Source organism: Barbus barbus (genome assembly GCF_936440315.1).
Source record: "Barbus barbus genome assembly, chromosome: 28".
Classification (NCBI taxonomy): Eukaryota; Metazoa; Chordata; class Actinopteri; order Cypriniformes; family Cyprinidae; genus Barbus; species Barbus barbus.
The window spans coordinates 5,026,327-5,044,609 of NC_136756.1; the positions used below are offsets into that span (position 1 = coordinate 5,026,327).

The 18,283-nt window shown below is 36.8% G+C and overlaps 1 protein-coding gene and 1 pseudogene across 2 annotated transcripts; both read left to right on the forward strand.

The window, feature by feature from the left end:
* Positions 1–3,237: 3,237 nt before the first annotated feature.
* Positions 3,238–5,132, forward strand: LOC306848282 (taste receptor type 1 member 1-like; annotated as a pseudogene). The gene is made up of 3 exons: positions 3,238–3,360; positions 3,516–3,636; positions 4,228–5,132. The product of its transcript is annotated as a taste receptor type 1 member 1-like (transcript).
* Positions 5,133–15,941: 10,809 nt separating this feature from the next.
* On the forward strand, positions 15,942–16,965 carry her3 (hairy-related 3; the record flags this gene model as incomplete). Its single annotated transcript, XM_079382737.1, has 4 exons — positions 15,942–15,995; positions 16,144–16,239; positions 16,317–16,398; positions 16,502–16,965. 4 exons carry the CDS (start codon positions 15,942–15,944, stop codon positions 16,963–16,965), a joined length of 696 nt encoding a protein of 231 aa, XP_079238863.1.
* Positions 16,966–18,283: the final 1,318 nt, after the last annotated feature.

The following is an 18,283-nucleotide window of genomic DNA, read 5'->3' on the forward strand; positions in this document are numbered from 1 at the left end:
GAGCTCAGCAACACCAAAAGACCCGGAAGACCACTGAAAACAACTGTGGTGGATGACCGAAGAATTCTTTCCCTGGTGAAGAAAACACCCTTCACAACAGTTGGCCAGATCAAGAACACTCTCCAGGAGGTAAGTGTATGTGTGTCAAAGTCAACAATCAAGAGAAGACTTCACCAGAGTGAATACAGAGGGTTCACCACAAGATGTAAACCATTGATGAGCCTCAAAAACAGGAAGGCCAGATTAGAATTTGCCAAACGACATCTAAAAAAGCCTTCACAGTTCTGGAACAACATCCTATGGACAGATGAGACCAAGATCAACTTGTACCAGAGTGATGGGAAGAGAAGAGTATGGAGAAGGAAAGGAACTGCTCATGATCCTAAGCATACCACCTCATCAGTGAAGCATGGTGGTGGTAGTGTCATGGCGTGGGCATGTATGGCTGCCAGTGGAACTGGTTCTCTTGTATTTATTGATGATGTGACTGCTGACAAAAGCAGCAGGATGAATTCTGAAGTGTTTCGGGCAATATTATCTGCTTATATTCAGCCAAATGCTTCAGAACTCACTGGACGGCGTTTCACAGTGCAGATGGACAATGACCCAAAGCATACTGCAAAGCAACCAAAGAGTTTTTGAAGGGAAAGAAGTGGACTGTTATGCAATGGCCAAGTCAATCACCTGACCTGAATCCGATTGAGCATGCATTTCACTTGCTGAAGACAAAACTGAAGGGAAAATGCCCGAAGAACAAGCAGGAACTGAAGACGGTTGCAGTAGAGGCCTGGCAGAGCATCACCAGGGATGAAACCCAGCGCCTGGTGAGGTCTATGCGTTCCAGACTTCAGGCATCAAAGGATTTGCAACCAAGTATTAAAAAGTGAAAATTTGATTTATGATTATTATTCTGTCCCATTACTTTTGGTCCCTTAACAAGTGGGAGGCACATATGCAAACTGTTGTAATTCCTACACCGTTCACCTGATTTGGATGTAAATACCCTCAAATTAAAGCTGACAATCTGCAGTTAAAGCACATCTTGTTTGTTTCATTTGAAATCCATCGTGGTGGTGTATAGAGCCAAAAATGTTAGAATTGTGTCGATGTCCCAATATTTTTGGACTAATATCACTAATCATGGTGTCTATTATGCAGATTTGTATCATCCCTTATTTGCCTTGTTTACATTTGCCTGTTTGATGTAATCAGTCTTGACTCCTAGCTTATTGCATGGTGAGCTAAATTCTCATCAAAAATTGCTAGTAAATTTCACAAAGAATTAAAAAAAATGGCTGGTATCAATTCTGAATTTTCAAGTAAAATGACTGAAATAGTGTTTTCTTGTCAAATGAATCTTTGTTTTATTGAATGAATGAATGATGCATTTATATAGCGCATTTATTGTGTATTGCCGTACACCCAAAGCGCTTTACAATCATGTGGGGGTCTCTCCTCAACCACCACCAGTGTGCAGCATCCACTTGGAGGATGCGACGGCAGCCACAGTACAACGACACCAGTGTGCTCACCACACACCAGTTACAGGTGGAGAGGAGAGTGTGATAGAGCCAATCAAGTGGATGGGGATTACTAGGAGGCCATGATTGATAAGGGCCAGTGGAGGGAATTTGGCCAGGACACCGGGGTTACACCCCTACTCTTTACAAGAAGTGCCATGGGATTTTTAGTGACCACAGAGAGTCAGGACCTCGGTTTAACGTCTCATCCGAAAGACGGTGCTTTTACAGTATAGTGTCCCCGTCACTATACTGGGGTGTTAGGACCCACACAGACCACAGGGTGAGGACCCCCTGCTGGCCTCACTAACACCTCTTCCAACAGCAACCTAGTTTTCCCAAGAGGTCTCCCATCCAGGTACTGACCAGGCTCAACCCTGCTTAGCTTCAGTGGGCAACCTGTCTTGGGCTGCATGGTGATATGGCTGTGTATTGACAGTTTTAAAAATCTTAGAAAGTCACTATGTATTTAAAGTGATATTTTGCATCTGTTGATTTTTATGTGGTGTAATGCTCTACTTAACTGATTGATGTTTTTTTGATGTTGTTTTTTTTTTTTAGATATGGAAATTGACATTTGTATCTGTGAATATAGTGGTTTAAGCAAATTGAATTGTGTTTTAAGCAAATTCAGTAGTTTTATATGAGCCTGACTTCTATATTTTTTGCCACTACGGACTCCAGTTTCACAACCAACGGTCCACTATAAACCATGCATTTAAATAGCATTTGCTCTTTTCTTTCGGCCTTAATTAATTGTTTCTTTTCCAACGTGTTTTGCTTAGAATCTGAGTTCAGCTTGAAGGGAGATTAATCAATTGGAATGTTTTCTTCTCTTTCAAAGGTGAATTATGGAGCTTGTAGCTATGCATTAAGCAATAAACTTCAGTATCCTTCCTTTATAAGAACAATGCCTAGTAACAAAGACATGATATAGATGATTATTCACATCATACGGTGGTTTGGATGGAACTGGGTTGCCTTTCTTGGTAGCCAAGACGATTACGGTGAAGACAGTCTAAACAATATTAACAAGTATATCGGCAATACTGGCATTTGTTTGGCCTATCAATAGGCATTTAGCCAAAGGGCAAACTACAGTCTAACACTTAAAAAGATTGATATGCTCGATATCAAGGTCATTGTTGTTTTCACTACACCACAATATGCAAGCAACATTATCAAAGCAGCCATAGCGAACAACATCCGAGGCAAAGTATGGATTGCCAGTGAAACCTGGGCTATGAATCAACAGCTTTCAAGAGAGCCAGGAATTGGGACAATTGGTACAGTTAATGGCATTACAGAGAGATTGTTGAGATTACCTGGATTTGATGAATTCATCTATAAAGAAAGGGAAATGATAAATGATTATAGTGCTGGCAGTGACATCCAGAGTGAGAGTAAGACATGTAATCAAGATTGTGATTACTGCACATTGTTGACTGCAGAGGAGATTATAAATGAAAATCTCACATTCTCTTTCGGCATTTATACTGCCATATATACCATAGCTCATGCATTACATAATGTTCTGCAATGTGACATGAATGAATGCCACAAAAACATAACAGTTAAGCAAGACATGGTGAGTGAATGCATCATAAGATGATTTAGAATTTGTTCATGAAAAGTAATAGCATGTGTTCTGATATTAATGCTGTTTGTCCTTTTTGGGGGGCATTTTCACCACACTTTACAACAGCTTTTGGAACAAATGAAGAAGTCGGACTTCCCACTTAATGGCCATCAGGTGCAATATGATGATAATGGTGATCCAACCATCAGTTTTGCGGTCGTACTTTGGAATACTGAAACAAATCCGCCACGTTTTGAGATGGTGGGCACGTATGATACATGTCCAGAAATTACTTTTACTATCAATAACTCTCGCTTGCCCTGGCATAACAATGGTTATCTTTTTGCAGAGTATTTATCTAAATATTCACCTGACTTTGATTCATTTTAATAACGCATTTTTCCCATTCCATAAAGGTTCCATTCTCAAATTGCTCTGTGGAGTGCAAAGAGGGATTTTCGAGAGAACCTGATGGATATCACAGTTGCTGTTTTCTGTATAAAAAGTGTCCACGCAACAGCTATGTGAATTATTCTTGTGAGTATTTTAAGCAATGAATAACAAAACATAGGCAGTTTATCAGTCCATGCTACCACTACATGAAGGGAAGATAAGGGAAGATAACATATTTAAAGTTTAGCATGCACAGGGTAGTTATGCATCATCTAATGTATTTGGGGGATAAATTTAAACATTTGATAGTTTAGTTGTTAAAGTAAACCATAACAGTTGTATATATAAATCCCTAGATGATTTGAACAATTAAAATGATATCAAAGATGTATTTTGCATAATCTGTTTATAAAAACGGTGTCATTATACTTTATGTAAAACGTAAATGTGTGTTTTTGTACAATTGAATTAATCGAATTGTGATGCGGCAATAATGGTTGATAAAAAAAATAATAATAATAACTCATAGTTACTAAAAATACGTATCATTTTATTTTGATCTAACTTTAAATGTTGGTGTATTTTTTTACCTTTACACCATCATCTTCTTTTGTGCTGTCCCCCATTATATAGTATCATACAGCAATGTATGGTGTTATGCAGAGATAATCTGTTGTACCTTTTGTACTTTTTAAACTTCATGATCCCAAATGTCTGATTCTGGCTGTTTTACAGGGGACCCCTATACCTGTTCTCCGTGTTCAGAGAGCGAATGGTCTGATGAGGGCAGTACGACATGTAAGAACCGTTCTGTTGTCTATCTTGAGGTTACAGAAATCCTCTCCATCATTGTCATGGCTTCTGCTACATGCCTAATTATTCTTCTTATTGCCATATTTTGCCTTTTTGCTCACAATTACAAGACGCCTGTAGTAAAGTCTGCTGGTGGCAGCATGTGTTTCCTCATGTTGACTTGTCTGATAATATTTACAATAAGTGTGTTCCTTTTCTTCGGAAACCCTCATTTGTATTTTGCCTCCTGAGAAATGTTGTATTTGCGTTTTTCTTCACAGTTTTTCTCTCTTGTATGGCTGTCAGTTCCTTTCAAATAGTTTGTATCTTCAAAATAGCTGCTAAGTTCCGTAACATGCACAGTCTTTGGGTGAAGCACAATGGACAGTGGCTCTTTGTAGGATTTTTTTCTGTCATTCATTTAATTTCTTGCATACTATGGATGACTGTCTCAACTCCTATACCCTCCAGGGACTCATCAACTTTTAAAGACCTGACCATACTCAGCTGTGAAATGGGGAACCCTGTAACTGTTAGCATAGTTGTGTTTACAGGTTGGTTTCTTGGATCCCTGTGTCTCTTATTTCTTACATGGGAAGAGATCTGCCAAAAAAAATTACAATGAGGCCAAATCAATAACTTTCAGTCTCATGTTGTACTATGTGAGTGGGGTTGTTTACTTCACAGCATACCTAATTTTCAAAAGCAAGTACATCATGCTTTTGAATGCAATGGCCCAGATATCTAGTATATATGGAATTCTCTTCAGTTATTTCATACCAAAATCTTACATCATAATATTCCAACCACAGAAGAACACTGCCGCATACTTTCAAACATCTATTTGAAACTCAGAGGCAACTCAGAAACTTGTGTATGTGTGTGTGTGTGTGTGTGAGAGAGAGAGATTAGATTAGATTGTTACTTTGCAAAATAGTGTCTGAGGTTTAGTGTGGATTAAGATATTGATTTAAAACTATTTAAATAGTTATACAGTATATTCATAAGGCTGATGATTACATGCGAACATTAAGTGAACGCATGCGTCCTTTTATTTAGCAGTCCTTTTAAAAAAAGTCCCATAAATATTCATTGTCATACTGTTTTATTTTTTAAAATTCACTTGTTAATTAATATATTACACTTCTCATTTGTATCTGTTGTTTTTGTTGGTGCTGTATTTAAGCATTATTGAGGAAAAGCAATCCCACTGATAAGGCTAAATGTTTTAATACACTGTAACAAAGCAGTTTAACACTGCCATTTCACTTCATCATGCTGACATCAGCCTAAATGTTGATTAAAACAATCCCTCTGGTAAGTAAAAAAGAAAAAAAGTTCACCCTGTCATTATTTTTCATCCCCATGTTGTTGTGAACATGCATTTCTTTCTTGTGGAACACAAAAGTAGCTAGGTCTTTTTAACATTCTGTTAACATTGATTTGCCAGATAGATGAGGACTCATCTCATGTGGCTAATATTTTGACCACAGATTAGTTGTATAAATATTTATTTGATTCATGATCATTTAAATTACAGACCAGTGGATATTTTTACTTTAATACACACAGTTATTTTATTATATAGAAAGTTTTGGGCCATCTGTTCAATGATGTAGATTAATATTAATGAAGAATGTTGTAGATTAATATTAATGAACCAATTACAGGTCTGCTTTGCTTTTATGCTAACCATACACACTTGACCAATAAATTAAAGCGTTCAGAATCATTCAGAAATGCATATTTAGAACTGTCTGCTGGACACTGGACCTCCAGGAGTGCAGCTGAAGAGCCTTGCATTGCAGTTTCCTGCCAGTGCTCCATTGGGCCACTTGGTGGCATAATATAAAGGCAGAATATTTCAGCAAAAATATGCTGATTTTCTTTTCTATAATCTTCCTGACTGAGGGAACAGAGGTGCAGTCTCAACCACAAATAGCATGGTATCAAAATATAAACAGACTAATTTGTCTCATGAAAATGAGTATAAATAGTAAGCCAAATAAAAGCAGAAAATATTATTAAGCAGAAACTGACTTTGACGTGCATATGATAAGCAGTTTTCGCGTACATATGATACGCATCTACCCCACAACCCTAATCCTACCCATTGCGTATAAACAATACGCTAAATCGAAACATAAACTCGTGCTCTTGATACGCATTTTCATGAGGTCGGGTTGAGTTAGAAAGGCACATGAGCTGTTCAAAAAGCAGGTCACAGAAGTCATTTAGTCATCTAATTAGAGACCTAACGGTAGAACATCCAGGAACTGTCGGTCTCACTTTTAGCTCAAATGTCCTCTGTAAATCGTTGGATGCTTTTTAAATAGTATTTACTTAATCGAACTTGATTGCGTTTCCTTCACATTGGTTAATCTCATCATTTCAGTTTTGATATAGACCTATGCTACATTTTGCGGAACCGGTCAGAGGCTGAAATCAGGGCCAAATCCGACCTGACTTGGTGCTGCCTGCTTACAGGATGCTGAACAACTCGTGCGTTTCATACAGTTATTATGGATATACTGTATCCTTCTCATTCCACCTTTGTGATCTGCAAAGAATAGGACTACAACATATTTTACACCCTGCAACAGCAGCAAGGCACAAAGTGTTATATTCATTCATTCATTCGTTCGTTCATTTATGTATGTATTTATATTTATATATTTATTTTTCAATTAAACGCACACTCATCCAAATCCCAACACACACCACTCTCTCTCTCTCTCTCTGTATATATATATTTTTTTTTTTTTGCCTCAGCGAACCCATTCATGCATTTAACAGAAGGCATATTTTATGTGCCAAAAATACGAAGCGAGGAAAATTGACGGGCCGCCCCCAGCTTTTCAGAAACTGGTGCCGATTTTCCAGATTTTGGAGTTATAAAGAAAGTTCTCTGGGAAACCTACGATTAGGCTATAATGAAGCATAACCATAACAATCCTCTATAGTATTACAGCCGCTAATAGGGCATTTTGAAAAGCGTTTTGATTTGTTGTTACATAAAACTACAGTTCCCTTGTTAAAGACATTTGTGGATCCCGTAATTTATAGACACCCGACGTGATTTCACATATCTTTGGACTACTGAAAATATCGAGCCGAAAATATAGCAGTAGACATTGGAGAAAGACAGTTGTGGATCTTCCAAAAGAGAGAGTTTAGTTTTTGAAATGAAGGTTTCTGTGTAAAGAAATTACACAGAGAATCATGGACATGTTTGTCCATGTATGTCATGGCAAGAAACACTGTTTGTTCAAACGAAAGCAGTGTACACAAGTCGTTTATTCTTATACAAATGAGTCGCAAGTTCTGACGAGTAAATGGCAGATGTTTTGCAATTCAAGGCGCATCCATAGACAGGATTTAGTGCTTCACAATGAGGGGCTCGTCTTTTGTTAAGCTCTTGTGTTTCTCATTGAAAAGCTTTACAAAGGGTTCATCCTTCATGGAGTTTTAAAGTTACTTTCCACTAGTTCATTTCAGTCCTTGAGAAAACCTAAAGCAATGTTAATGTCCCTCTCTTTTCCTTTGAGACCGAGATCTCAGTCCACACAACCAAACACAGGGCATTGTGCACCTGAACCAAAGCCTTCTGAATAACTTGCAGTCTATAGAAATTCATTATAGAACATGTTTGATTAGCCCAATACAAACAGGACGGACGCGTGGCATTTTACAGTGACACAAATAAAATATGCCAAATTGTGAGTTGTAGCCGGGTAGCTGTTAAATATAGTTGATATCAAGTTGGGTATTTTGTTGAACTTTGCGGGAAGCCATTTGTTTCATTTAGTTTTTTCTTTTCTTTTGCATCCTCTGAATAGTAAAGGCGGTTCTCGATTTGTTTCGCTCTTGCTTGACCCGTTCCGTGACATCCAGAAGGCATCTTTTGCATAAGCTAGATTCGTTCAGTACGCCTATATCATATTCTCAAAATAGAGTAAAGAAAGATATAAAGCAATAGTAAAGATGACTAGAAAGTGTAATGTAGGCTAAATATTCAAACTGAAGGTGCACAGACAGTGTCCATATATTTACACAAATAAATATATCGCACGCATACACCGGTATATATATATATATATATATATATATATATATATATATATACGCATCATATGCGACCTAAGAGACCAAAACATATTTAGCCTAGCGCATTTGTAGTGTTTACGATTTATTTATTTTTTCTTCTCATTTGCTGAATTTTTCAATCTTTCAATTGTGAGTGTCTGGCTTCAATTTAACGTACAGGACCTAATTGTGAGCAGAGCAAACAGCTTTTCTTCCGAATGTGGTGGCTAATTTAAAGTGCTAATGTGGTGCAACATGTTAAATTTAAGCGTGAAAACAGCGTGATAAACAGCATCGACGAAGCACAAAGGAGTGAAGCCATCCACCATGTAGGCTACCTAACTGCTGTGCTCCAATTTCATACCGATTTCGCGCTACTTCAGGACAGCAATGCAGCGTTTTGAAACAATTATTCGGCGCATTACACGCAATTTAATCTGAGATTTAGGCCTACTTGCTAAAGTGATTTCCTGTAGCAACATAATCAATACGCACAAGCAAATCAGTAGGCCTACAGTAAATTGTATTTCTAAAAATGTAGGGTTATCTCTAATATTAGACTATAATTTAGTAATCAATTAGATTTAGAAAGAAGAAAAAGAAGAAAGGAAAGAAAAAGAGTCCAACAACGCTATAATTGACATTTTTCCTGTCGCGTGTCCTACATCTTAAATCAACGTCACAATCTTTCTCGTTTTCTATAATTGCACGAAATTTGTCATATAGTCTGTATAATAATTTTCAAGTGGAATTCTGTTTTCTCCAAAATATGCACATTTTTGTAGACCTGGCGAGATAAAGGCAGACGTAAAATTTTGCTATATTAAATGATTAACGTTATTATTATGCATAGCCTAAATGCTGAGTAGTAAGTAGTAAGTAGTAAAAAAAAGTGCAAGTGCAAAGTGTAGTAAAAGACTATGTCCTAGAGTGAATGCATGTTGCTCACAGTTAGCGCCGAGACAAAGACTTTCTCAAGGACCCACTCTATTGATGGGGAAGTGTGCAAAATCAGGCGGATAGGGCCCTCGAGGAGGCGTTTCTCTGATTCTCCTCGCTCTGCTATTTGAAGGGAGCATCTGTGACAATTCTTCTTTCTTAGACATTACGTACAAACTGCAAAAAAACAAGAGGTATCCTACACTTTTCAGTTTCGGATTCTAGTCAACACACACACACACACACACACACACACACACATACAGACATACATACATATATTGGAGTCTCTGAATACAAATCAATCAAATGAGTTGTGGAAGGACACACCGTAAACATCTTGTCTTGCTCAAATGAACCTGATTTCAGTACCTTGGACAACGACACTACAAGCGGTATAGCGCTGGGCTGCGTTTCTCAAAAGCAATTTGAGCTAAGTTGCTCGTAAAGATCATTGGGGGCAGTGATTCTACGATCTTACAATGCTTTTGGTAAAATATAGCCTTTCTACACTATTAAAAATAAAGCTTCTTTATTGGCAACTATGGTTCCGTGAAGAAACTTTAACATCCACTGAACCTTTCCATTTTCTTTATAGTTAATAAGAATTTAAAATGGGGGAAACTATAATTATGAAATAAATGTTTTTCTCTAATACACATTGGCCACAATTAACGGTACCCTTGTATTCAATACTTTGGAAACCTCCATTTGCCAGTTTAACAGCTCTAAATATTCTCCTATAATGCCTGATGAGGTTAGAGAACACCTGACAAGAGATCAGAGACAATTCCTTCATCCAGAATCACTCCAGATCCTTTAGATTCCCAGCTCCATGACGGTGCTTCTTCTCTTCAGTTCACCTCACTCATTTTCTACAGGGTTCAGGTCAGAGGACTGGAATGGCCAGCAGAAGCTTGGTTTTGTGCTCAGTGACCCATTTTTTGTGTTGTTTTTGAGGTTTGTGTTTGGATTATTGTACGTTTGGAAGATCCAAACATGGCCCATTATAAGATTTCTAATAGAATCAGTCACTTATTGATTTTTTATCTGTTGGTATTTGATAGAATCCATGATGCCATGCGTCTAAACAAGATATCCAGGACCTCCAGCAGAAATATAGGCCCACAACATCACAAATACAGCAGTATATTTCATTGTACACATGGGGTACTTTTTATCCCTGTGTTCACCAAACCCATCTTGAGTGTTTGCTGCTAAAAAGCTATTTTTTTAGTTTCATCTGACCATAGAAGCCAGTCCTATTTGTAGTTCCAGTCGTGTCTGATAACTGAATATGCTGGAGTTAGTTTTTGGATGAGCTAGAAGAATTTTTCTTGAAACCCTCCCAAACAACATGTGGTGATGTAGGTGCTGTTTGACCATTTCTTTAAAGGTTTTCTGACCCCGAGACTCGACTGTTTTCTACAATTCTCCAGCTGTGGTCCTTGGAGAGTCTTTGGCCACTCAAACTCTCCTTCTCACCGTGCATTAGGACGATATAGACACACGTCCTCTTCCAGGCAGTTTCCTAACATTTTCTGTTGATTGGAAATTCTTAATTATTGCCCTGATGGTGGAAATGGTCATTTTCACTGCTCTAGCTCTTTTCTTAAAGCCACTTCACTAATTTGTGAAGCTCAATTATCTTTTGCTGCACATCAGAAATATATTCTTTGGTTTTTCTCATTCATTGTAAAGAAAAAATGCTGTTAAAAAACGGCCATATTCTGACAGGAACATTCTGCTTTTTCATTACAACAGTAAAATCCCGTAAAAAAAAACTATGAATACTGGGTAATATTTGTTGTTTTCAAAAGGATTAATAATGGAGGTTTATTTTCAGAGCCGTCTTTGATCATATTTACCAAGGGTGCCAATAATTCTGACCACGACTGTATATAGATAGATAGATAGATGATAGATAGATAGATAGATAGATAGATAGATAGATAGATAGATAGATAGATAGATAGATAGATAGATAGATAGATAGATAGATAGATAGATAGATAGATATACACAATTGATTTTATATATATATATATATATATATATATATATATATATATATATACATTTAATACAATTACATACATTACACAGTATAAAAATAAATCTGTTTACTATAAGGTAAATACATTTGTATGTTTAAGACAGTTGTGCGCAAGTTGTGAAGTTGTTCACTTATGAATATTTTTTTTTTTTTTTTTACCAGTCTTACCAAAACGTTGAGATCTATGGACCCACAAATGTTGCAGTTTGCAAAAGTAGTTTATTGAGGACGATTGAGGATGCCCGCGGTGGGATACCAGTCACCATGACGATATGCTTATTAGAGAGGTAAATTGTCACTTTGTTCGCTCATTGAGACCTCTGCTGTGCGGAACCGGAGGATGAACCATGAAACCAGGGACGAATAGTTTCAATAGCAAGTCGCAGGGAAGCATATGGTGCTGCAAGCACACCGAGCGCTGACACCAACAAATTGCAGATTTCATACTAATTTGCTCTGGAGGGAAATTCGATGCCACCCACGCGACTCATCTGTGTGGTCTTTTAGGATGTCTTGTTGGCTTGCATTCTGAAGCTACGTAAAAATGTATTTACAAAAAGCGAACTAATCAAAATAAGACAAAATAAAACGAATTAATGTTTAGACGTGTTTGTTTAACATTTTACTGAGGACATTTAATAGACGTCTATTGTTTTTTATCAGGTTAATACACGCCTAAACTAACTCATAAAAAATAACCTGTGCAAAAAGCTAGATATAACTTGAACTTGATTTGGCCGTTTTATAAGCCGTTTTATATGTTTTTAACTAGGTGTTGTCACAATAGTTCAACAAGGTTCACTAGTGAGAACATTTTTGTTTACTAAATATTTGGGGACATTCCATATACGTCTATTGCTTTAGCTGTTTACAAATATTGTAACCTAACCTTAACCCGCTCCCTAACTGAGAACTTTCTTCAAAATAATGTTTTTTTTTCTCGATATTGTCATATTTAGTTCACTTATGGGTTAAGTAGGTTCGTTCGCGCAAGCTCATATCTGAATTTCTGAGAAGCGATTCCACTCTGCCATGCACCGAACAGAGAGCAAATGAAAATACATTTGGTTTATTTTTAATATATGAATTATTTGTGACAGGTGAAATACTATTTCACTGATATTATATATAGGTTAGAAGAATAATTGTTATTTTGTTTGAAAATGAGAATAGCCCCGTGTTTTGAAAGAATACGGAATTTACGATAAGAATTTTCATCAATAGACCTAATTTATCGCGATAAAGTCAATATTCGTGATAAATTTGTTCTAAAAACAGCGTTCACAAGTCTTCGTTCTTCGTGATTTGTTGCTTTTCCTGGAGGCTAAATGACAGATGCTTTGCAAATCAAAGCGCCCCAATAGACAAGATGTGGTGCTTAACAATGTGAGGGGTCTTTTGTCTTTCGTTTCTGATTGAATGGCTTCACACAGCTTCCATCCTTCGCCGGGTTTTAAGTTACTATCCACTAATTTATTTCAGCCCCTAAGAATACCCAAAGCAATGTAAATGTGTCCTTCTGTTTTTCTTTCCTTAGCCAGTAACCTTAGTGCACACAGCCAAACACAAGAGCGAGCGCGTCTAATTCAAAGTAAAGACTTCTCAAAGTCCTGCGCTCTAGACTGTAAAAAAAATGTCGCGTGGCATTTAACTATTAGTAATCATTATTATTATTTAATAAACAATGCAGTATCACCATTTTCCAACATAAACGTTAAAGCCAAGGCTTGTGAATTATACTTTGCTGATTTTTTTTTTTAAATCGGAAAAGTTGATGTGTGGATAATTTGCTCTGCTCACATGTAGTACATCACCTGCCAGAAACTTTGCAAGTAATTTTTCACTGTAAAAATTTAACATTAAAAGGAAACACTAAACAATCTTTCAGAACACAAAAACAACCCAACATTAGAAACACAATGCGACCGCTTTACTGATGTTTACTGATGTTAGGTTTATCTCAAATGTCTTTGAATTGTGATGACAGTTCTGTTTGACTTGTTTATATTGTTGGTAACTAATAATAATAATACATTTAATTTAAGGCGCCTTTCACACCACTCAAGGTCACCGAACATCAGGAACAATAAAATAAAACAACAATAAATAACAATGTCATTTTGAGCTCAAGAACATCAGATGTGTCTCTTTTACCGCCATGCTTTTTGTATTTACAAGTTAACAATGAATGGTAATCCTTTGGAAAAGGAACGTTTATTGCAGTAATTGTATAATTACTTCACTAATTGATGTTAAGAAGCCATAGCATACTTCAGTCGCTACAGGATCTTCTAACTAGCGCGCATGATAAAGGGCAGTTAGGGTTAATCAGTTACAGATGGAGAAAAGTGAAAGCACTTCCAAGCTTTTGATAAACATGTGCTTAACCTTTATCATAGTCTGTTTTTATGCCAATTTCGAGCACAAATTGCTCCCGTCTTGTTTCTGACAAGGTGGAGGAAACAGTGAAATCTCTTAATGAAACATGACAATAAAGTGATTTATGCATCTAAGCTTTGTGTGTTTACTATTTCATCTGATCTAAAACTATAGGCTTTGGCACAGTTAACTAAGTAAATTAAACTGCTAATGCAATGGTGGTGCTTCTGTGCGTGAGACTGACGTGTAAATCAGCTTCACAAAAGAGCTGATTTACTCCGATTTCATACTGATTTGTGCTGTTTTACGCTGTGAAAAAGAAACAACTGCGGTGTTTTGAACCTATTTTTTGGCCATTGCAAACGATTGAAATGTAAGTGCTATGGCAAACATGCATCTATGAGCCGGCATGTCTCTTAGCCGAACGTGTTAATAATAACTTAACTTGCGGAACAACAGAAAAGCTATTAATTAAAATTATGACGTTAAGAACACTTTATATGGGCTAGTCCGACACCATTGCGGTACAGACTTTTTCTGACGGACAGTACCAGAAATTGCTATAAACAGACAGCAAAAACACTTTGCCTCCCAATGTAAGTGTTGGTGCAATATTATTGTTTCGTAAAAAGGAACTGATTTGTTGAAAGAGAACTTATTTTAGAAAGACGCACTCAAGACCTGAAAGATCAATCGCTTCGATATACATATATAAACTGCAGTGTTTTTCATTGCTTTCTAAAGGCTCTTGACCGGAGCTGCTGAAATGGTAATGTGAGTCCATCCCGGTGTCACGGCATTTGTTCCCTCTGATAAATAAAGCTATTGTATAGTGAGGCCGTCTCAAGCGAAAAAAAGTCTTAACGCTATCAATGGACTTTCATTCGTCCTGTCGCGTGTCACGCTTTTGAAGTCATTCCCTGTCTTTTTTTAGTGCGCATGTGCAACAGGACATTATAATTTTAATCAAAGAAAAAATCTAAATCAAAATGGCATTGCTCCAGCAATGTGCATACAATTGTTGTTCAAATTATAAAGTTACCCGGAATAAAAGTATCCAGAATCATGCTGAGGCATGACGTGGCGCAAGTCTGTGTTGATTTTGAACTGTTCCTTAGTTTTCCTTGGTGGAAACCATAGGGCCTTTACTGATTTTTTTTTTTTTTTTTTTTTAAATCCCTGTAAGACTTTCCCAAGGATAGGCTCTATTGATGGAGAAGTGTGGAAAATCAGGCGGATAGGGCCCTCGGACAGGAGGCGTTCCTCTGATTCTCCTCGCTTCGCTCTTTGAAGGGAACATCTGTGAGAATTCTACTTCTCTTTGAGAACATGTATGTTATCAAGCTTAAAACTTAGAGCTTTACTTGTAGCATGACCGTCTGTATTCTACAGACAACCAAAGATTCCTAGAGCGCTTTAGTGGTTTTAGAAAATGTAGCTTTGGTTTGTAGAATTTTGACGTTTTAATTCAGTAAAAGTGATTCCCCTTCCTTATTGGCAGAAAATTGCCACGTTGTGAAGACATGGAAAAGATTTCCACGGTGCTGCCTGTCTCAACATGGCGTGAAACTTGAAGAGAAAGGGATGAATAGTCAGAGCTAATTCCTCTACATCTCGACTGGTTATTTGTAACATTTTCCATTTTACGGTGTTTCTATGGAACTCTCTACATTTTCACCCCACACGACGATCTTGTTTGCTAATTTCTATCTAAACTAATGCGAATGAAATATAAGATAGGCTAAGATCAAATATTAGATCATATGATTATAAGGGTTAGCCCAAGTTTAGAAAAGCCCGAGTTTGCAATTTCAAATAAAATAAATTTGGCATGCAAGTGATGTTTGGAAAACACAATTACGTCTACGACCAAGTACCTTTATTATTATTATTTTATTGTGTATTTTTTCCTTCTGATTGTGTGAATTAGAAGTCTCATGGTTTATAAAAGAGAGTAGCACCAAAGTCAATCCTAAACTCCTTTTTGAGAACAAAAGCCAACACGGGTGCTGATTGGGTGTCCAGCAGAAACTAAATGGATGCTCTTTTGCGCACCAATGAAGTGAGCAGTGCATTGAGATGTTAAGTGAGTCTCTCTTTATAAAGCAGGATACTAAGGAAAATTCCTTCACTCTGACACAAGGAAGTTGGATAATTCATCTGGGTATCTATCTAAGCACAACGAGATTTGAGGACAATGGCTGCAGCACCAGAGAGAGTGGGAACGGCGAAAACTCAGAGCTGTAAAAAGGTGATAAGTTAAACGATTTATTTTTTTTACAAAAATAAATAAAATAAAAATCTAGAAATTCTTTATCGGCGTGCATTGATTGCATTTTAAATGTGTTTTTTTTTTTTTTTTAAATAAAAAATAAAAATAAAAAGGTTTTGTCTTTCAGGTGTCCAAACCACTGATGGAGAAGAAAAGAAGAGCACGTATCAATAAATGTTTGAATCAGCTGAAAAGTCTCCTGGAGAGTGTCTGTTCGAACAATGTAAGAAAATTAAATGGATTTAAAATTGATCAAATGTCTGTCTCAAAAACCAACTGATCTATTTTTATATTATTCAGATTCTCAAGCGAAAATTGGAAAAGGCTGACATTTTGGAGCTGACGGTTAAACATCTGATGCATCTGCAAAACACCAAAAGAGGTTTGTGTTCCATTCGCATTTAAAGAATTATTATTCGTTTCATTTCCAACATAATTTAAGTGTATTATTGGGAAACAATACACATTGATTTCTCTAAATGCAGGAATGCCCACAGTGTGTGACTCTGCTGAATATCACGCTGGCTACAGAAGTTGTCTCGCCACTGTCAGTCATTATCTTCTGGCTTCGGACTCAGACAGAGATGCCCGCTCCATCATGCTGACACATCTTAGGAGCGGTTCAAACCTCGTTCCTGATTTCAGTACCGCGGAGAGCGAGCCTGCTCGGATCCCTGCTTTAACTTGTACACTTCGCCGATCACACAAAGCTCCGCTTAAAACAGACGCTACTCATCCCAACTTGCAGCAAACTTCAGACAGATATCACTGCTCTGTGCCGAAGAGGACTGAGACTTGTGAGACGGACAAAATATCATTTAACGCACAGGCTGGAACCCATGGATCCAAGAAGCTCAAAACCACACACTTCAGTCTTAAAAATACAAAGGTTGACGAGTGCTGCAATTTTTCTGAAGCCTTGAAACAGAATTATTGGCGGCCTTGGTAAATCTGAAGAATTTAAAATGTCACTGTTTTAACACTTAGACTTTATAAAGCAGCTCTAATTTTGCTTCTCATGCACTGTATATGTAGATCCTATTTTTTTTTTTTTTTTTAAATGATGGCAAATTTTTATTTTAATAATAAAAGACTACAACACTGGATTGAATTTGCTTATTATTTAAACTGACAAATGTGGATGAGTATTTTGTAGACGCCAACTGCTGCCAAGATCGAATGTCTTACTTTGTAATGGAATGGAATATTTAGAATGCACTGCGTGGTAATGTTATACGATCATTCTTTATGAAAAGTAATCTCTGTTTGAGACATGCCTACCTCAAATTTATGTTGTTGACTTAACATGTAAAAAGGCTGAATGTTCAACCTGGTCCCGTGAAAGTGCGTATAAATTGATGCGCAAAAATGGACTTTGGCGTGAAATATGCTAAGCAATAGGTAGGATTAGGGTTGTGGGGGTAGATGCGTATCATATGCACGCCAACAAATTTGGTATAATATGCACGCGAAAACACACCAAACACTTTCGTATCATATATACGCCAAAGTCCATTTTTGCGTATCAGCACCACGAGTTTTAATTTTTATTTGGCGTACTATTTATACGCATTTGCATGAGACCGGGCTCATCTGAGGTAAGAAGACCCTCTGATGATTTTACATAAATTTTATTAATCTTATATGTATGCGTCACTAATGTAAATAATGTACTATTCTATTTAAAATGTTATTTTGACAATTTAGTTGAATAATTGAATAACCAATGACAGACAATGCAGATTCCCGGTAAAATAGCTTCATATGAAAGGTAAAATTATTCTATGACTTATATGATGACATATAAATATTTACATATTTAATTGACTGATCAACGTACTAGCAACACTATGAATGCAAATTTAATTAACACTCATTAACCTATTGGTTTTAAAGAAAGAGACAATGCCTGAAATTTAATTAATGTATTGAATAATAACCCTAACGAATTACATAAGTATTATATTTTAAAATAATAACACTAGTAACAACAGGCCACTTGTGGCCTTCTGTGCCAATTCTGGGGGAGACACAAAAACAATAATACACAAGATCGCTATTTTTCAGAGACACAAAATTGCATCACTTAACCACAAAACTAAACACTTGTGACACTAAATCTCACAAATGTTGATATTTAAATGAAATGACAAAATCAAAGTATTCCAGGCCTTCACCAAAAGTTCTGAGATGAGATTTTGTGCCATCTATGGTCAAGAAAAAATTTATTGGGCGGGTAACATGGAGATATGATTTTTGATGTCAAC